This window comes from Mycteria americana, chromosome 1, assembly GCF_035582795.1.
Source record: "Mycteria americana isolate JAX WOST 10 ecotype Jacksonville Zoo and Gardens chromosome 1, USCA_MyAme_1.0, whole genome shotgun sequence".
Classification (NCBI taxonomy): Eukaryota; Metazoa; Chordata; class Aves; order Ciconiiformes; family Ciconiidae; genus Mycteria; species Mycteria americana.
In genome coordinates, this window is record NC_134365.1 from 12220920 (window position 1) to 12242514 (window position 21595).

Sequence of the window (21595 nt, forward strand, 5' to 3'; positions counted from 1 at the left end):
TACTGACTGCTTTGGTTAGTATGGCCAGCATGTATAATAGTTGGAAACAAAATTGTAACTTGAGCGTGTGCACTGATTCATTGTGGGTACTTGTTTACTTGTTAACATACTTCTGCTGGTGGGACACGGCTGCACCAGTATAACAAGATGGGCTCCTTCGAAGTATTGCTCTGCAACCTGCACCACCTCAGCGGGATCGGAGACCACCTCTCCCTGCAAAAGTCAAACTCTTGATTCAAAAGAAGTTTGCACCTAGCAGGCCAGACTAGAACAGAATATGCTTGCAAAACAACTTAGGAAAACCTAACCCAGAACCCAAATACTGTTGCTTGGAAAATTCTAGTGGCTTTAATGGAGCTATGCTGCAGTTCACATTTTCAGGACACCGTGGGTAAAATTTTCAAAGCTATCTGACTGCCACGAGAGCACAAACCTCACCAAAACCAGAAAGTCTGCAACAACTAATAGCTCAGTATCTTGGGGAAAAAAATGAGCTTGAGCAAATGCAGCTCCCACTCTCCTAAATGGCAAAAGAGCTTCTGAAAGCTTGTGGTAAAACTCCTGGAGCAATCAGGAGACTGAACTACAACTCTAAGTACTGCTCTAACGCTCCTTTCTTACTCTTCTTTGCTCATTTTCTTTTAAAGTTTCAAATCGAGGAAATAATGGGGGGGGGGGAGAAAAAAGAACTCCCCCTGACCGGGGCTGGATGTGACCCGGTTTCCTCCTCGCCACAACCCTGCCTCTTTCCCTCTCTTCACAGTGACATCTACCGGCCTCCCCCGAAAGCTCCCCGCTCCCCGGAACCCTTCCACCCGCGGCCGCTCCCCGGGGCTCGGCTCCGCCCGGGCCCGCTCGCTGCCCGGGGCCCGGCTCCCCGCGGGACCGCTCTCCCCCGGGACCCCGCTCCCCGCGGGGCCGCCCTCCCCCGGGACCCCGCTCCCCGCCCGGCACCGCCGCCTCCCCCCGGGCTTGGCCGGCAGCCCCGGCGCTGCCGTCGGGGCGCGCTGGGAGCCGCGGGACGGCCCGCACGGAGAGGCAGAAACTTTCCTGGCCAGTTTCCCTCCCTCCTCCAGCGAGCCCCGCGGGCGCGCAAGCTGCGCGGATGGGAGCCGGAGGCTACCTGCCGCCCACCCCCCTCGGAGCCAAGCCGGGGGGGCTGTTCCCCTAAAAAGCCGGTAACTGCATTGTGCCCCCCTACCCCGCGCAGGGAAGCGCCGCGCGGGCAGGCTGCGCCCTGCGCGCCCGCGGCTGCTCCGCGCTGCCGAGCGGAGCCGGCGGCCCCGCGCCGCCTGGGGCGGGCCGGGCCGGGCCGGGCCGGGCGGCCGCCGCGCTCGGCGGGGTGTGGCCTCGCCATTATTTATGAGCTCCAGCCCCTATTTGCTCAGTTAATGATGCACCGGAGGCCGCGGTGCCTCGCCTCGCTAGCGCGGCGGCGGCGAGGGCAGGGCAGCGCCTGTAACTGGAAACCAAAGCCTTCACCGTCACCGCCCGGCCACTTTCCATTCACTCCTAGGTGCTTAATTGAGGGCTGGGGAGAAGCGCTCCTGGTGCCTTAGGAGTCCAGCTGTAAGGATTATTTTACAAAGGAGCCGGCAGTACCTTTGCAGCCACCGGGAAGAGAGACTTTTCTTTATTTTTTTATTTCCCCCCCCACAATGAGCCAGGTTTGGAATTAAAATGTTCTGGTAACAGGAGTGGAGTCCATAAACTGATAGAAACCAGCTAGAAATCTGTGTTACTGGTTCCTCCAATAGCTGGGTAAGCATAATTGAAAGTTCTCTTTCTTTCCTGTAATAGATGTGAAATGTGTTTGATGGTTGAATTTTCCTACTGTTCACAGAGAGTTAAAGCAATATTTTCCAGCTTAGCATAGTCTGTGTTTGGCTTTTTTTCTTTTTTCCCCCCTTTCTTTCTTTCCTTTCTTTTGCTGAATGATTTTCCTTACAGGATTTAAGAGTAGGACTCAGCCTGTAGCAGATGACACCTGCACAGCACTTTACAGCAAAGCTATATAATACTTTCCAAAAGGAATACAGCATGCTGAAAGTGACCTCCGTGGCAGGAAAACTTCACCGCTTCACTTTAGTAGTGGTTTGCCGGTTTGTTTACAGTTAGAATAGGGTATAAGAGCAGAAATGTAATTAGACATTGCTTTTTGCCTGTCCTAAAAGATTCTTTAAAAGTACTTGCAAGGTTTTAGGTCTGTGGGTTGTCAGCAGAGATCATGTGCACAGGACATGCTGAATATAGTATCATGACTTACTGAGATAAATTCAGAACTGGGATATAAGCCCAAACTGAGATCCTAACCTGCAATGAGTTTGTGTTCAGTTACCAGGTATGTGAATCTCTGAAATTAAACCTATTTCCATTAGGTAACTTGCATGTCAGACACCCTGAGGTACCTTTTTGGCGCCATATTAATGTGTTATTTATGTGTCTAACAGCTGGGTAGGAACCATGCAGCTCAGAATTTGAATCTTGTATTTGCCCGTCAATTCTGTGTTAACAGTGAAGATCTGCAATTTGAGCAATGAAATGTAGCAATGTTTCACTCCTGTAACTGATTGCACTAGAACTGGCAGGAGGCATGAGAGTGGGAGGGAAAGAGTGCTGAAAGGGTTTTTTAATTATTATTTCCTACCGTATCATTTAAGGGAAGAGAGAAAGCCACACACTTGTTCCTCTTTGACTTTTTATCTCTATTGCAAGTAAAGCATAGTGCTACTACTGTAAAATGCTAATCCCATTGCATCTGTTAAATCACATGTTCAGTATGATTGGCTATTTGTTTTGGCCTGGCAAAGAAATTTTATCAGGATTTAATGGCATTTCTCTCTTAGAAGAGGGGTAACTTAAAGGATATCCCATGGGCTGGTAACAAGGTTTTAAATTCAAAGTCTACAAAGCAGCATTAATACTAGTGTTTCTGCAGCCTGTTTAGAAATTATTCCTGGTGAAAACTCTGCAACTATCATTTTATTAGTTAGCAGACCCTTAGAGATAATTTGGAACTGGGCCAGAATGGGTATGATTCGCCTGTAGACCAGATCTGTAGCTGGCAAATTTCTGACACTGGTGTTTTTGTCAATTAGCAGAGTTGTAGCATTACTTGATCTTCATGCATTTCTCAGTACTCCGGAGCAAATCAAGAAGGAGAGTTTAGAGTGTGGGCTACAGAGCTGTGCGCTCGCTGGCATGCTCTCCATCCCACCCCCAACTTAGTATGAAGTTCTCATGCAGACAGAAGCCTTTCAAAACGATTTACAGTGAGTGGATGGAGAATGACAGAGGTAGTAATGAGAGATGGGGCTTTTACTGCTAAGTCAGTGGTGTGGATCCAGCCCAAATTGGTGTTGACCTAAAGTCATCCCTGTCTGACAGCTGGTTCCTGCCATGCTGTGGTGGTTACAGCCGGTTCTTTTAGGACAGGTGTGAATCTCAGAGGGACCGCACGAACAAGCACGTAGAAATACGGGCTTCCACTGGAGGGACTGTAGTACTAGAGCAGAGCTGAGGTAAAGAAGTGTAAGATGATTGCACAGGCAACAAAACTCTTCATGGAATAAATGTATAGCCTTTAATACTGTCTTCTAGCTGAAGGGGTTGTATCCTTCAAAGTGCTTACAGTTACCATAAAATCAAATATATCGCCTCTTTAACCAATAAGTGGCGTCTAGTAGAAGAGCTGTTGATGCCAAAAAGAAAAGATATATATATAAGCAGGGAAGTAGAATGGGCCTAAAATGAGGGTGTGTTTTATTCTCACTTTTGCAGCTGAGCTGAAGAACAAAGTTATTGTTATAGGCGAAATGAAATTTGGACTTCACAATTTTTGGAGAGATGCAGTTTAGGAGCATTATAGATATGCAATATTCAGCTTCTAATGTCTGCTGCGTTTTATGGGTCTGGTCCAAAGCCCATTGGAATTGATAGGAAAGTGCCACAGATTCCAGTGAGCTCCAGCCCTTCCTGAGCTAAGAAAAGATGCAGACTTGTTTGGGGATGTTTTCTGATTCTCTGAGGAACTCAGTCTTCTCAGCAGCTCAGCCCTATAAAATGAATGTAGATTCAGCAGATGTGCTGGAAGTGTAGCAGAAGTATCAAGTGTAATGCACTGTCCAACGCTGGGCATTCTTAGTGCTCTGTAGAAGTCTATGAGAGCAGGTAAGTATCCCAAAAGGGGCTAGCCCAAAAAGCGAATGTTGACTAACGGTTTCAAGCGTGTTGAAATACTTTTGGTTTCAATGGTTTTGAAATTAGTGATGTACATAATCAGGATTTCATATTAAAAGAAGATCTAGAGGGCTATTAGAGAACTCAACTTACTAAAATTTAAAGCTCATTTCCAAGCACCTTTGATTTCAAATGTTAAAAGAAAAGAAAACAAACCAACCAACCAAACAACAACCCAAACCTTCCCCTCCTCCAAAGAGGAGAGGGAGATCAAATATGATGTAAAGTAAGGAGAGCTGTCTAAAAATATCAGCCAGCTTTTTATTCGTGAAACTTTATCTCCTGTCCTTGCTTTGCTCTGCCTTGACATTTAGTATAATTATTTTTCCAGCAGGTGGAATTGTCCTTATTTAAATAAACTGAATCTAATGCTGTAGTCTGCCAAAACTCAGGCTGTGTAGGTTCATACTAACAGGCAGAGAGCTCCTTTTGTGCCAGCACAGAAGACTGCTGGAGAAAACCATTTTCGGATCTGCAAAGGAAAAACAGAAGTGCTGTACCTCCTTCACGTTATCATATATTATGGCTTCAGCTGGAAGAGCTTTCTAACACAGACCTTTCTGTAATGTTGTTTTTGTTCCACAAAATTGTATAACAACAGTAATGTGATATCTCTGTCTTTCAGGTTTTGTCTCTTGGATATTAAGTTGCAAATCTGAAGAGATGGCATTTCTTGCACTGCACGTGTTGATTGGGATATTTATTTACTTTAGCAGTGTAAAAGGATCTTCCCAGCCTCAAGCAAGAGTGTTTTTAACATTCAATGGTAAGAAAGAAGATAAACATTCTTAAGCAAATGTTATGATTGAACATTTTCTTCTTGCCCTTAAATTCAATAACTGAGTAGAAACTGGCTTTTTGATCTGCATCCACAATGATTATTTTTGGTTTGTGTTGCTGAGGTACCGGTCAGCCTAAATTTGATTTTTACCTGAAGTTCATTGCTACTATAGCTATAGGTACATTATTAAGAATACTTTCTCTTTATGTTAAAAGTTATTATGACTTACTAACAACTAAAGGTTTTATTTCTTATCCTTAACTTTGTTTTGGAAAGATGATAGCACGTGAGACACATGGCATGTAGTGGAAGTTATTAATGATTTGAGTTGCTTTCATTCGGTGCCCAACTGAGACACTTTATACTCTGAAAATCAGGCTGCCTGAAGGTTTACCAAGATAGTTAGCAAGACACAGAGTCCTTTGACAAAATATCATTCCTTGCGCACTTGGTACAATGTGTCGGATGTACAGAGCAATCTCTTATGCCTGCATACTCTAAACAAGCAATCAAAATTATTATTTTTCAAAAGAAAGCTGCATTTACTTCTGAAGTGATGAACAGTACCTTATTACTGCAATTACCTCAGTATTACTTTAATAGTAAGGTAGGTTATTCTTCCTGTATTAATCCCTGTCTTAAATGCTGATTTTAGCCACTACTTCAGAATATGTGTGTTCTTTGGGCTTACCAGTTCTGTTAAATTTGAACAGAAATTGTCTGTCACTAAATAATAGGGGCATTGGTTTTCTTCAGCCCTCTGCCTTTTCTGCAATTGTCTTTGAGGCATGAGGACTTGCTACTTCCTGCACCGATACTGCCTGCTTTAGGATGGTTTGTATGGTTCACCAGTGCAGGGATGTCCTGCCATGGGAATATTCTGTGTGCTTTAAAGCACACAGCCTTTAAAGTCTTTAAAGAATCACTTTAAAAATAATTGTAGCTAGTAAGTATCTCAAACTGCTATTTGCTGCAATGATCATAACTATGTAGTCTTGAGTCTGAGAGATGTGTGGAAGGACCCCTGCCAAGTTAGACCTTCCACAAATACCAACCAGCAGACTGAACAATTACAAGATATTGTGTATCATAGAGTATAGGGTCCTAAACTTGTGAGCGCAACACTTAATAGGTGTAAATTGGCATGGTTCCAGTAAAAGCAATAGTAGAAATTGCATTCCAGGAGGGAACTGCCAAATGAAGAAGTGGGTGGGAATTTCTTTTCCTTGCTTAAGTAACGCTGACTTAATGTAGATGGTACTGATTCAGCACAACTCAACGCAGAAGCAAGTTTGGCTGTGGTTGCGTGTTGCACCTGCAGGTTTGTCCGAGTTACGCAAAACAGGCTGATTCAGATTTCCACATCATGTCCGTGGTGGCCTTGAAAGTAATCTGGGCTTCCCCTCATCTCTGGTATGAGCATGAAGTAGGAAGTGTTCAGGTCTTGCAGTATTCAGCCTTGTGAATGGGGGAGAATCATAATGAGGGGCAAATGTCTTTAACCTGGACTCAAGAGATTTGTGTTTTGTTCCTTGGCTCATCACGAGTATCCGGCAAGTCTGAAACACAGAACCACCCGTAGGGCAAAACCCCCCAAACCTAGGGATTTAGAAAAAATAATGGCTGGGTGAATTGAAACCTTAGTTTCTCTGTCCCTCTCTGAAAGGAGGTTGTCCCTCCTTCCTTTAAAAGGGGTTACGACAGCTTTATGTCACAGTGACCCCTTCCTCTGGTGAGGTTCTTGGGCCCCAAGAGCTCTGGCACCCTGCGCCAGCCCTGGGGCCACAGCCTCAGCTCTCTGGTTCCTGACTGTAACCCTGCTGGGCTGCCTCGATTACAGCTCGCTTCTGCAACGTCATCTACGGTAGTTGCATGTCTTGTGTCCTCTCCTTGATTTTTAAAGTGATGCTTTGAATGGGTAAAACAGAGTGTCTAGCCTCAGTGAAAGTTAGGGGAAAGTAAGTGGCACCAGAGCCTTGCAATACTATGTGATTCTCTTAAAATGGACATTTTACCTTCTCTAATACTTATCTCAACATTCAACCTTTAAAAAAAAATTGCATTTTAAAGTCCTTGATTTTTTTAAATGGATCTTTCAAAGTCATAATTATGCATTTTAGAATATGAAAAGTAATGTCTGAAATCAAGGGCTGAGGTTTTCATACAGTATAAAAACAGTAATTTTATTTTTAAGCCCGATTTCCAGATGGTAAGAAACAACTTTCATTATGTGAAAAGAGTTTGCAGGTTGTTGTGTATAACAAAGTAATAGCCCCACCTGTAGTATGAATGTCTCTTCTATAAATCTTCATTTATTTACATGGGTACTGATATAAGAGAAAAAGGTGAAACTTTGGATTGTTCTCTTGCCAGGTCTTTGTCTTGCACAACATACTCTTTCTGCATAAGTTGCTTCATAGCTTATTGGTTTTAAATCATGTAGAAATACTAAGTTATTGGCTGTCTCCATGCCCTGAGAAGTTGTCAGTTTTTATGGAGAATTGTCACTCTTTTGAAGTGCATCATTTGAAAATAAAACTATAATTAGGACTCCTTATGTTTTAAATGACATTAGACAATAAAGACAAGTCATTCAAGCTTAGGATACTTAAATGATATTTTTCAAGTTCTCAGTTGGATTTGGCTTGGTGTCTATAATTACATTGCATAAGTTTTGGGGGTAGAATGTATACAGGAGGAGAAAATGAGTGATGCTTTTCAAAGTTAACCTGCTCCTTCAGGATCAAGTCAATTGAGCTTATTCACATCACAGCATTTCTCATGGGAAAATTCAGCAAGTATCTTGACCTATTCTGTTGTTCATCAGGAAAGATAAAAATGCGAATCGTTTGAATCATGGGCTGCTTTTCTCTTTGCCATCTACTTCATTAAGAATCAAATGTAATTAAAAAGTAAGCCTGGGTAATACCTCAAGAGCCTGATAATAGGGATTTTGCAATTAACTTCAATGGATGAAGTACTGCAACCCTAATTTCTATTTTTGAAATCAAAAGCCTGGCCCCTTGTCTAATTAAAATGTAGTTCATGACTTAGCTGAGATTGTTAAATATGCGCCTGACGTGAGTGTGGAACTTGCTGCTGTCTGCGCCCTGAGTGGCTTGAAAATTGCAGTGCCGTACAGAACCCCGAGGCCCAATTTCTATTGCTTTACACCTTGTATAGCCATTTACTCGGTTGAAAGGAAAGGACAGGCTGGAGCTGAACTGCACGCTTTGCACAGGTATACGTGGTTATACATGGCACTAGGCCTACGGAGAATCAGGCGAAGGGGTTCTCAGTTTGCTTGGGATGGTTTGTCATAACCTAATTGTCCTGTTCAAATGTGATGGCTCGCACCATCAGTATTTGTACACCTGCACTTGAAGAGCTGCTGCAGATGAAGAAAGAAAGGTGGCTCCAGCTTCTTCTGATTCTGAAATTGCAAAGATGTGAAGGCTGTGGTGCAGCAGCTGCAGTAGTGTTGGGGACTCCTCTGCTGTGCTACCATGAGCATGTGAGAGCAAGGGAACCTGGGATGGGGGAAGCAAAGGGCTCGACACCTCTCCCTACACTATTAGGGTACCATCCCCCCCTCCTCCTACCTCTTCTGGCTCCTTGTCCCCAGAACAGATCTTCCTTAATCTGCTTAAATCACCCATCATAATTTAAAGCACCACAGTTTATTTTTTCCCCATAGCAAAAGAGTTACCTTATCTGTTTATGAACTATCAAGTATAGTGCCTGCTGTTTCTCAAGCTGCATGCATTCCTCCTTGTTACTGCACGTTCCTGAACAGATAATTGGGAGCTGTATCCTTCAGTCTCTACAGGGGCAAAACCTTTCCCAAATCCAGTGGGAGTATTATCAAAATAAGAAAGGAGTTACTAGACGCCAGGGTAGTGTCAGACTTTCATTTCACTTCAGCTCGCATTTACATTTTGGATTTTATTGCAACCTTAAAATGTTGGGCCATACCATTTTAACATGAGATTCTGAATCAGTCAAAGCAGTTCCAGTACGTATTTTTGAAAATACACTCAAACAAGATTTGTTTGAGCTTTGAATTTATATGGAGATGCACAAGCAAGTGATAATTTCACAATTTACTGGGAACATTTCATGCATTCCTACCTAAAATGTCTGGTCAAGCAGATATTTCCCATACAGATTCTCCCATTATCTCCAGTGAAAATTCCGTATGAGAAGTGGATCAAGGCTAATTTGCAGACAGTTTTGTTCCTCTTTTTGTCATAAAATTACTAGAACACGTAAAGCACTTTTAAGAAAGTATCAGTCAGCTTCATTAATGACAATTAAAAAGCATAAAATGTCACCAGAGCAACAGCAGCACTTATTCAACTGTCAACATATTTTAAAAGATTTAATGCAACCCCTGTGGTTACCCTCAAGGAAAAATAAAGGAACTGAGAACCATTTTCTTTGAGCTCTTGAGCAACAGCAGTACAACTTGTTTTTAAACAATCCCTCATTGTAATGTTAATGTTACCACAGTTAATAAAAAGTTCATTTATTATTTGGGGGATTTTGTGCTGATGACAGTCTAGTAGGCAACGGTTTATGCTCAAACAGTTGATTGGCTCGTTGGTGGTGTCCATGGAATGAAAGCTACTTGCAAAATGAAGTAGAGGTAAAGCCTTTAAAAAAAAAAAAAAAGTAAAGGAAAAAAAAGAGAAAAGAAAAAGAGAGAGAGAAAACAGAACAATGGTTTTATTTTTGTTTATATGCAGAACTCATACAGAAATATCTTGAGTGTTTATATAGTTGCATAATTTTCAGCAAATTCTGGGTCAGATTTTCTCAAAAGTAAGTGATTTGTGGCTTTCACAGCTTCATGGATCTTAAATAGTACTAATTTATTGAACATTAACCATGTGAAAATTCTTCCCCTTCAATTGTCTCACACTGGAGATCTAAAAACTTAACTCACTTTTGAATACTGCCAACTAAAAATAAAATTCTTTCTTATCTTTAGTAGTGAAGTTATTTTTGCATTTGGTTGAATTGATAACTTTGGTTGTTCTTAAGGACAGATATCTAATTTACAAATTGAAGTCTTTGGGGGTCACTTTTAGACTTTATCTTCTCTGTATATGGAATTTTTTTCTTGCTTTGCCTTTTCTTTTTTCTCTGTATCGCTCTCTACAACTACCTGAAAGGAGGTTGTAGAGAGGTGGGGGTCGGTCTCTTCTCCCAGGTAACAAGTGATAGAACAAGAGGAAATGGCCTCAAGTTGCACCAGGGGAGGTTTAGATTGGATATTAGGACAAATTTCTTCACGGAAAGGGTTGTCAAGCATTGGAAGAGGCTGCCCAGGGAAGTGGTTGAGTCGCCATCCCTGGAAGTATTTAAAAGACGTTTGGATGAGGTGCTTAGGGACATGGTATAGTGGTGGTCTTGGTAATGTTAGGTTTACGGTTGGACTCAATGATCTTAAAGGTCTTTTCCAACCTATAGGATTCTGTGATTCTCTGAGTGTGAAATCTTAACTTGCATAGAAATTGAATTACTTGAATAGGCTGTGAGTTAAATGAAAAAAGAAAAATTTCAAACAGATATTAAAAGAAGCATTATGTACAAAGCTCAATATTCTTTCTAGAGTTCCATGGCTAGAGGTCCCACATGCCAAATGACATTGAATCTGCTTATTTCCACACTCACTCTTGTTCAGTGGCAGTGTCACTGACTTGGCTTCACTGTCATTATTGTTGACATGAGTGTACGGGGGAAGACAATTTCACGTATTTTTTCTGTATTTAAAGTTAGATTGTGCTGTGTGCCGTGACTTCAGTTCTGAAAATGATCATGCAATAAAGCTGAAGTCACAGGCATTGTTTGGTCCAGTTCTTTATTCTCTGAAGTTACTACAAGAGGTACCCTCATAGGAAAGCACAAATAAGTACATGGTCTTCAAGGTAGATGATTATCAGGCCCCAAATTTAGGAGAAAGGCTTATAATTTTAATGCTACTTTTGGATGAAGAACTCCTCCAAATTTTAAAAAGTTTGAGAAGACTTGAGTGTTCCTTGCATGATAAAAAGTAGATCTGTTATGTGAGAGATGACTTACTTCCTTTAATCTCTGTTCCCCAACTCAGTCAATTTGACCTGTATCTGAACCATCTCTTTTTTTTAAATTTTATTTTGGTATGGAAAAATCAAACTTTATCTGAGAACATTTTGACAGATTCGACACATCTTAGCTCTCTCTACTTGTCATAGAAGAAAGCAGCTTATCTTGGTCAATTCCACTGCTCTCTCATTACAATTCTCCCTTGTGCTGCTTGTCCAAGGCAAATGCTGAAGTCCCTACACAGGCAGTTATATTGCCATTATTGTACAACACATCTTCTTTTATGTTTAAAAAAATGTGATGAGAGGAAAATGTCATAGACATTTCTAATACCCTATCTTGTTCAGGACTGCTCGAGTACCAATAACAAGAGCTTCTCTGTGAGCCATTTCCATACTGGATGAGTTCACAGTGAGCTTTGATATGTGGTGCTGTACAAGCCTTTTTGTGTATCAGATGTAATTAGTGACGTGACTCACAATAATTACTCATTTTATTGAAGTGCATTGACTGAGATCCTGCCGCGAATAAATACATAGGCCAAGACCTTATCCTGTCATTTGAACTGGCCGTTTCTTCAACATGTATATTTTGTTCTTTTTGGTGCTGACTTTTCAGTGTTCTCAATAACACTCCTTAATAAAAAGACTAGGCACTCTTTCTCAGGGAAAGGCCTTTGGCATAGGGGCACAGTTTGCTGATTCACAGTCTGCCTTCTCATCTCATCTTACATGCAGATGGCAATGGCTGCAGCAGACACCAGGTTAAAAGAAGGCTGTGTGTTTTCCCCTGTTCATCCGATTACAGAGTTGGGGTCTCGGGGATGCAACTGATGAGTGAAAAATACTCCATTACCTGCATGAATCAGTGTGATGTTGGATGATCTGTCTTACTGTGAAGTGTGCAAATCAAGATAAGTGTGTGTTTCCAGTAATGAAGCGAACGATGGTGATTAATGGAGGGTTTACACCGTCCGAGCTTCCTCCCTTCCCTTCATACCTCCATCCTTATTCAATGCAAACTTGGTACAATTGCATTTGCATCATTATTTCATCTACCATTGGTATGGCTTCTTCCTGGAAGCAGAAATCCTGCTTACTGGTTTGCTGAAGCTGAGACTCTGGTATCACAGCGGAAGGAAGATAAGGAGTGACAGCTTTGCCTCTCCCATGAAACCACTCTGGAGCTGGGGCCATCATGTCCTTTAGAGAATTTAGTTTTTCTTCTTATCCTTGTGAATATAAGGCTAACTCTCCCTACTTGAGGAAAAGTCTCTTGCTTATTGTGTGGATAAGGCTGATGGAGATTGTTTCCTGTCCCTTTGTACAGCAGCTAGTATTTGGGATATTCCCAACTGGTACTCTCACCCAGCAAATCAGTTATGCAAGTGAGTGCTACAAAGACTCCTCAGTTACCACAATTAATACCCAGATTATACCTAGGTTATTTTTAGAATATAAATATTTTGACTAATGATCTTAAAATAATTATTTTATATTCCAAGACAGTGATACAAACAGGAGACATTTTGAAGAAATGTCCTGCTACCATCTTACGTCTTATCTACAAGACACTGTAGTCCATGGTATTTCATCATTATCTGAAAAAAAACTTTGTTTTCTGGAACGGCCCATCAAACCATCATGATAGAAAAAGCTCTGGAACAGCATTTCACCAGTACACAACTCCAGTAGGTTCAATCAGGGAGTGCCAAGAAATGCAGGATCTATTAGGAACTCTGTGTGTTGTTAGGGAGAGAAAGTGAATTTCAGACCTGGTGTGTGAATGCCCTCAAATCATCACGAGCTTAGAGCTTGGTCTATAGGCACCTTTCAGGGCTGAGCTCTTAATTTGGCCAATTCTTAATTTGGCCACCATCTCAGGAGTGTGATATGACATTTTTAATGACATCGGTAATCCTGGGGAAGGAAGAATGGTTTTGTTTTTGCTTTTTTTTTTTTTTAATTTTTATTTGGGGGCTGTAAGTAAATACTTCATATAAAACACACCCTATTTTTATGAGAAGTTTTTACTTCTAGTACAAATTTCAAATGCAAATATGATTTTGTGAAAGACAACATTTAAAAATAGTTTGGAATGAATACCCAGACTTTGAACTGTTCTGCTTAATCTTACTCACTGCTCTGGGATAAATTATTGCCTCACCAAAATTATCTTCTAGAATGTGGATGAGGAGACATCACAATCACCCTGGATTGCCAAGTTGCTTAATGGAAAAAAAATGTGTCTTGGCAGTTAATTTTATTAAAAAAAAAAAAAACCAAACCAAAAAAACCCCAACCAAAATTAAGCTGAAGCCAAATTCTTTAATTAAAGGCATCACTTTCAGCCATTAAGAGGGTCAGACTGGCACTCTGAAATGAAGAAAAAGGACTTTGCTTTAGAGTTACACAGTAAATGTGTGACATATTAAAATTCACTTTCAACTATTGTCTCAACTCTTGTCTCCTTTTAGTACTTCCTTTGCACTTTCATAGTTCCTATATTGCTTTGCAAATGCAACTGAAAAAAACAAGGTCTTGTAAATCCTTCCCCGAGAGTAATAGGCTTTCTCAGTCACCTGTTTTTCTGATCATTTGTTGTTGTTTGTTGTATTTTTTTCCTTTTGCTTAATACCATTTCCTTTTACCATTCTTAATGAAAAATACATTTGCTTTTAAAAGCTTTGAGTTATGCAGAATAAATCAATTTCTGTCAGCTCAGAATCAATTAAATTGGGCAAATATTTGGCTTCTTTTAACATCTGTATAAATCAGGCTATATCTCTCCGTCTCCCAGCTTAAAGGAGCCGCAGAGTTAGATTTACAGGGATAAGGGAAATATGTGAGGCAAGTGTCCGATCGCTCATTCAGTTCAATGGCTGGGAATGACGAGATTCGTTTTCTTTCCTTCTCATGTAACAGACCAAGAATGCAAAGGTTTGAAGAGCAGAAGGTAAAGATAAATATCATGGTATATATGCACACAAAAATTAATAGTGTAACAGGAAACAAAGAGGGAAAGATAGTAGGATAGTAGTATTCATAATCCTGCAGTAATATATTTTTAATGCAAAAAGGCATGTGTATTTAAAACACTGTATCATACATACATCAATATGTACACCTGTGTTTTCTGCTTTTTGATCCCAAACATTTTACTAGGTGTGAACCTAAAACTGATACAGAAACACCTTGAAAACAGCTACTGTTTCTCAGAAGACGGCAAGAGTGGAGTTTCCTTATCTTCTACTGAGCCCCAGCCAGCCGGGGAACAAAACACGGTGTTTTCCTTGGGGCAGACACTGTCACACACTTCTTTGGCCTTTCTGGTGCATTTTAATGGCACAGGATAGTTCGTAACACGTTTCTACAGTTCTTAGAAATTCCTCCGTGTCTGAAATAACCAGCCTGCATGTCTGTCATTGCAGTTTTCTGAGATAGTCTCTGCGTTAATATGTTGAGTGCTCTTACAAGGCACGATATCAAATTAGTGTACAAAAATGTGAGCACTTGCATCTTCAGAATGGCACTTTCTGGTTTTTCAATATCAACCAATTAAGATGTTATTTTCAAGGAGAGGCTTGGCATTTTTTCAAAAATTTACTTTTTGAGGCCTGAAAAGGATTTAGTTGGCATGGAGAGCTGATCCCAGGCTTAGACTTTTCGATGGCTTCAACGTGAACACAGCTGGAATTTTTTAAGCTGATTCGGCTAAAAACCCACTTCCTGCCACTGTTGAAAATAATGCACCATCATTTTATTTTTTTTTCCTAAAGCAGACAAACCTACAGCAAAGACAAAAGAGTCTAAAGCCCTCATGAGGTGTTTTATTGTGGTTTGCATTAGGGAAATAAAGCCGTGCATACATGGCTATAAAATATGAAAATGAATATGCCTGTAAAGCTATTACCTCTGATTTAATAACTTATCTTTATAGCTTTGATAAGTTGCTTTGAAATGAGAAGGGTGTCAGCCATTCATTTCTGCAGTAGAAACCTTGTTTTTCTTATGGATACTTGCAAACGTAAGACTTTTTCAAACATAATATTCAAAAGTAGAGAGGAAGAATAATCAAATGTCAGTGATTTTTATTTCATTGGATGTTTCTTCAGACTCCCTCTCTACTATTTCCTGATCTCAGGTAAACATGTTTTTAAGTTTACACAGGCAGATGAAAAAGTCTGTTCCTAAAGTGGCAAAACTGCATAAGATTGCAAAAATAATTTGAAACTTTCAGATGTGCTCAGGTATACCAATATCTGCACTAACAGTGTTCAGAAAGTGAAGCAAGGAGAGGACTTACAAACTTGGCCAGCATGGTTTGGCCCACTAGCCAGGTCCAACAAACAACAGGCTTTTATCTTTTTATCTTTTCCTTCAAGACACGGGAGAATCTTTGCTTGCACAGTATGTGCTTCCTTGGCTGATGAATTCTTCCTCCCACCCCAGCACCCTGAAGGTGAGCAGTGAGTTCATGAAGCACTAGCATGGCACTTATAGAAGAGAAAGAACATGAGTCTTGCTGGACTTGCATGTATATATGCGACTGGACTGGTTAAAGCTGCTGCTGTATCTGCTTCAATAAAAGCAGGCACGGGGGAGAGGGGCAAGCACAGGAATTCAGCATCTCCTCTGCAGCTGGGGAGAGCAGACCACCCTGATGCAGGAGCCCTGAAGAGGGTTTTATAGAGCAAGGTTGTGCCAGCTGAATCAATACTAGGGCAGGTTTTGTACCTACTGTGGTAATTTACATAGATGTGTTGGGGGACTGTGATCTAATAGAATTAAATGTTTTTGTTTTTTTAAAAACAACCTTTCTTCAGTTGGATTTGTTTGCAGATACAGGAATCTGCCACAAATGATGACTTAATTTCCATTTGCTATTTCAAAAAAAGATACATTTCATTCCAGATTCTCAGGATGTCATTGCCAAAGAACTTTCCCTCGTAAGAGCCCTTCAGATACATCCAGCACAGCCATACAGTGATGAGCTCCCTCTCCATTATTATTATTATTGTTATTATTATTATTATATTTGTGCTTCTATTGAGTGCATTTTTATTGGTATTTGGTACTGGTATTGGTATTAGTATTGGTATTGGAGTCAGGCATTGAATGCTGGTTACGAGACAGCCTGTCCTTCTCCTTGTAGACTCAGTTCCTCTCTTACTTTGTACTTAAAGAGGTGAAAGAAGTCTGCCTGGACTTGTCCAACAGCCAAGCAGATGAGTTTTTTCTTTTCATTCTGCACAGTGACTGTGAAGGACCTTTGCTTTAATGTTGTTCTCTTTCTACAGGAGGGGACAATGGCATTGGGAGGGTTTTATGGCTTGCTTATGGCTGTTGAAAGCTTCCCTAGCCAGCTGGAGAAAACTGCCTTTCAGGTCAGGTTGGATGTGAGGGAAAACATCTAACATCTAAGATCAACTAAACTTGAGATTGTGTGTAACATCAATAAACCACAGCGCTCTGAATAAACAAGGTTGCCACTCACTGTTTACTGTTCCCTCTGCTTATTTTTCCTGCTCTGTGTCTGTGATAGCCCCAACCTGTTTGCTGAGCAGCTGGGAATGAGTTTTGTTCAAAGTGGGTCTAATTCTTGGTTGATAGGTATGAGTCCTATGTGGAAATGTGTGAGAGAGAAATAGCAGATTGTGGGACATCTTTTCTCTAAAAGGCCCTTTCAAGAAAGCAACTCTTTCTCTGTGGAGAGTGAGGGGGTGATGTAGCAGTTGCCAGGAGGTGGAAGGGTCTTGTGGAGATTGCTCACAGGCACAACGAGCTGGGATGAAGTTGCTCCACCCCAGCTCACGTTGTATGAGAACATTCAGCCATAGTGTCTGCTCTAGAGGTAATCTCCAGCTCCTTTGAAGCTGACTTCAGATCTGATACCAGATCTTCTCACGTTGAAGAAAGTACACGTGTGTATTCTCTTTAGGCGCAGTTAGGAGACAAAATATTAATTTTCTACACAGGAATTGAGCATGGTTCTGGCCTACTGTGTCATTTATGTTAAAGATTTCTGCAGTCATGCCAATTTATTTGTTTTGATTTGTGGAGAGGAGAGATCCAGGGAAAGAGATTGCTGTGTCCAGTTTGGGGCCCTCGTAGCATAAGAGGTGCTGGCAAAATGGAAGAAGCTCAGTGAGGGGCTGCTAAGCTGTTATGGGTGCTGGAGCACATGGCGGGCAAGGAGGGGATGGGACAGCTGAGTTTCTTCAGCCTGGAGAAGAGAAAGCTAAGGGGCATCTCATGGCTGTCTTCAACTCTCTGATGGGGAGACTATAGAGAGGACAGAGCCAGACTCTTCTCAGAAGTGCACAGTGACAGGACAAAAGGCAAAAGTCTCAAGTTTTAGCAAAAGAAATTGTGTTTAGATGGTAGGACTTCCTCCCCCCCCCCCCATGAGCACAATGAGACATTGAAACAGGTTGTACAGGGAGGCAATGGACTGTCTATCACGCCAGGTATTCGAAACTCATCTAGACGAGGTCCTGTGCAAACCCATCTCACTTCAGTAGCTAGTCCTGTTTTGAGCAGGATTTTAGCCCACATAACCTTCAGATGTCCTTTCCAACCTGGGTGCTTCGTGGTTCTGTGATTTTATCGGTGATCAGCAGGTGTGAGTATTAAGATGACGGTATCTATTTTGGCAGGGTTTCCAGCACAGCTTATCTACTAAAGCAGTTCTGAAGAAGAAAGTTAGCTTTTCTCAAAAAGGTCAGAAATCTGACCCAAATGATCTGGCAGCCTGTGTTCACAATGGAAGGTATAAACACTCAACATCAGGAATTTTTATTTAGATGCCTACTGCAAATTATTGTGCCTAAAGTGTGGGTTTCCAAGCTTGAAACCTTGCATGTTGTGTAAATTGTTCTTTTACAGTTTAATACAATAGGTTTCCTTGGTGTGGAAGGGAAAAACATGATCTGTCTGTAGCTGCACAATAAAATATAAAAATTCCTCTTCTAAGGAATGCCAGAAATCCTAGATACACAGCATTACATGAAATTATATGAAAGCAATGTCAGATGATTCTACCTGTATTTTCTGTACATAATCTCCTTTTTTTTCTTGTTTAAGAAAAAGATTGCTGCCTTGTTGTTAAACTGAGCTCATTCATAATATGATGACTAAGTCACTACACATTATGATGGAGTGTGCAGAATGTAACTAAATTTACAGGTGCAGAATTTATTTATTTATTTTTAAAATTCTATTGAAATCCTTTAATACCAAATTAAAATTAACGTTAAATTAAATAAGTGACATTTCTGACCATATTTCACAGTATACATTTGGTCTCAGAACAGATATTGGATCTTTATTTATGGCGACATCTGGTTCTAGTTTATTTTCAAAGTTTGTATCTGTACATGTGTGTAATGTTACATAGAACAGATCGAGCAGACTTCTACAGTACATACCGTGTTTGTGGAGGTGTATGTGTCTACTTCTGGGCAAGTTTTATGTTATCTGATGTATGGCAGATGTATAGCCAAAAAAGTTTGCAAAAATGGTATTAAAATGGCGAAGTCAAGAGTAAAAAATTCTAAACTACCTGTTTTATAGACATATCATCCTAAATTTGCCCAAGCTATGGTATTTTCTTTCTTTTCAGTGGCTGAGTTTGCAAGCTTGCGCTCTGTTCTTTAACGATAAATGCACATACACGCACACATACATGCACACACAACCAGCATACAAAAACCTAGTAACATGATACTAGCTTCTGAGCTTATTCTTTTCCATCATGTGATCGATAGTGTATTAGTTTGAATATTTGAAAAAGTCATTAAAGGTGTTTTGATTGTTAGGCTGTACAGACTTAGGGAAACTTTCTTTAACCTCTCTGGAAGACTGTAATGGTCTCTTACTGACATTCCTTACCAAAAATACTATATTTTTCCTGCCTTCCATAGAATCACAGAATCATGTGGGTTGGAAGGGACCTCCAGCCCACATCCTGCTCAAAGCAGGTTGGATTAGATCAGGTTGCTCTGAGACATGTCCACTTCAGTCTTGAATAACTCCAAGGGTGGAAATCCCACCCTTTAATGTCAATGTTCCAGTAGCCTCCCAGTAGGTCATTCTACACAGCAATAAGATTTCCCCTTTTCCTTTGCTTCTTAAAACTGAACAAACCCAGTTCTCTCATCTCTCTGTGTATGCCATGTGCTCCAGAAACCTTATTTGTTCTTTGGCTTATTTTTAGTCTTGGACAATGATTCTTCCATTCTAATGGTGAGCTTCTCACTTTAGTAACCGCTCACCATCTTTTCTCCCCTCTCCAGGCTCATCTCCACATATAATATGAACAGAGTCTGACTCCGTTCGTATTACAATAATTCATCATTCAGCCACTTTAAAAGTGAGTAAGATCAGGATCAGGACCATATATCTGTCTGTGTATGTACTTAATGACTATTAAGTTGTTTTGGTGTCTGGCTGTGGAAGAAAAAGGAGGATTTCGTTTGCTCCAGTGGGGTTAGAGTCAACTATTGAGGTTTTTTTCTGGAGAGTGTGAACAAATGTGAGTGTTGTGTCCCACGGCAGTCGCTGAGTATTTCTTGAGGCTGGATATCACGATATCATGAGGAACTCACCTGCTAGCCATTTTTAGAGAAGTTTCTCTATAACTTTCTGAGTATACCTTTTGATTCCTGCCCATAACTCAATTCATATAAGCAGTTTAAAAGGAAAAGCCTATGTATCCACTACCAGTTCCCTATTAATTTACATTTTGGGCATTAATTCTTGTCACTGGGGAAGCCAAAGTATTGCGTCATTTTGGTAATACCAAAACAGGAGCAACACAGCTTCTATATGAATAATAAATTAGAAAATATCTCAATTCACTGCTTTAAACACTACTTTGTGCAGACAAATTCATTCTCTTTGTGGTAAAGGATAGGTGGATTTTGTCTGTAAAGAGGTATTCATTTTCATTTGATCTGCCTTAATCCTGAGGATATGGGTTCAGATCCCAGAGCCATTGAAAATATTAGCTTGATGCTTCCATCAGCCTTCAAAAGCTCTGTGATTGAAGGCTCTCAGCAGCTGTTATCTACTATAATAAATGCCAATGATAAAAAAGACTGACGAGATGAAGATATTTTTTTTGAAGAACAAATAAAAGTATTTTCTTTCTAAATTAAGTTAGGAAAAAAAAATCCTTTGATGATTTCTTTATTGATAGAAAATACCAACAAGATTGTTCTTGGATAAAGCAATTGTTCTTTTCCACAAATATTGCTTAGGATTTGGGGGTCACAGTTCATAGCAAAATATGCTGCCTCTGTTTGCCCAGCTGCCGCACCTTCTCTGCCTTGTCTCCTCCTGCACATGAAAAAAGAGGCTGAAAGCAAGGTAAAGGGAGTAACAGATTTAGTGCTGCTCTGCTTGTAGACCATAATTAATGTAAATGGTGTTATAGGATTAAGACTTTTTGCTTCCATGTACATATCCCACCCAGCAGGAATTCCACCCTAGTATTTAGCACAGGGAAGAGGGCATAGTCTCTCGGTGTGGTTTTGGCTTGATAGCAGCATGCAACGGTGATCCAGAATGCAAGAATAAGCCTCACAAGATTTTTTATTATGATTTTTTTTTCTTTACTGTTAAGTTGGGGTCGCAACAACTGCAAACTGCTGCTCCAGCATAACCAGGGCAGTCTAGATAGAATGGGACCTCAGAAAGAAGCAAGCCAAAATGTCAAAAACAAAGGAAAGTCTTAAGGAGAAAAAGGATGTGGAAAAGCTGTTTCTTCCAGCTTTCATTCCAAGTTCAATTTTATGGATGTTACACACAAATTAAAGTAAGATTGTGTTACAGAACTTTGTGTTACAAAAGTTATGGTACAAAATTAGAAAAAAAACCCAACTATATTCATGTCTGTGTCTCCATACACTTCGAGCAGATGTATTTTAATTTTAAAATGATCCGCAGAGGTTTATCCACAGCATATAGCTTGTACTGCAGCAGTCTTTCTCTGCCTTACATGTTTCCATTTGGTTTTGGCAAAACAAAAGGAAACAACAACTAAAAAAGACATTTCATTTTCTGGGGAAAAAAAAACCAGAACAAAACATAAATCCTTCTGAAGTCCAGTGATGTTCCTGAGCTTTGGATCATGATCATATTTTCCAATGGGTTCAGTATTTCAATTAGAAATCTACATTTAATCACTCTCCACCCTAAAAGAAAGTGTGTAGTTATGAATACAGTGATTCATGACAGTGTTCAATGATTTGTTTTCACCGTAAGAGAGTATTCAACTTCCTAATGGAAGTTAGAATGAAAACAAAAAAGATTAGAAAGCGTTTCTCTGTTTTTACATTTTTTTACAATTTTCTCTTACTTCCCAACTTCAGCGTGAAGCGTTTATCCAGTTCAGAGCCTCCAAAGCCCGTGGAAGTTGGGATGCATTAACAGGGTGGCACTTAACACATCTCAGGACAGGCCTGGCTGCTCCCTTGGCCAT

General features: G+C 40.5%; 1 protein-coding gene across 1 annotated transcript in view; it reads left to right on the forward strand.

The window, feature by feature from the left end:
- Window positions 1-1403: 1403 nt before the first annotated feature.
- The window catches only part of SEMA3C (semaphorin 3C), a 129453-nt gene continuing 109261 nt past the window's right edge, over window positions 1404-21595 (forward strand). The window contains exons 1-2 of the mRNA XM_075490802.1: window positions 1404-1761; window positions 4865-5005. Of these exons, the coding sequence (XP_075346917.1) occupies window positions 4903-5005 (103 nt within the window). The 5' untranslated portion in view covers window positions 1404-1761; window positions 4865-4902. The remainder of the gene's footprint in view (window positions 1762-4864; window positions 5006-21595) is intronic.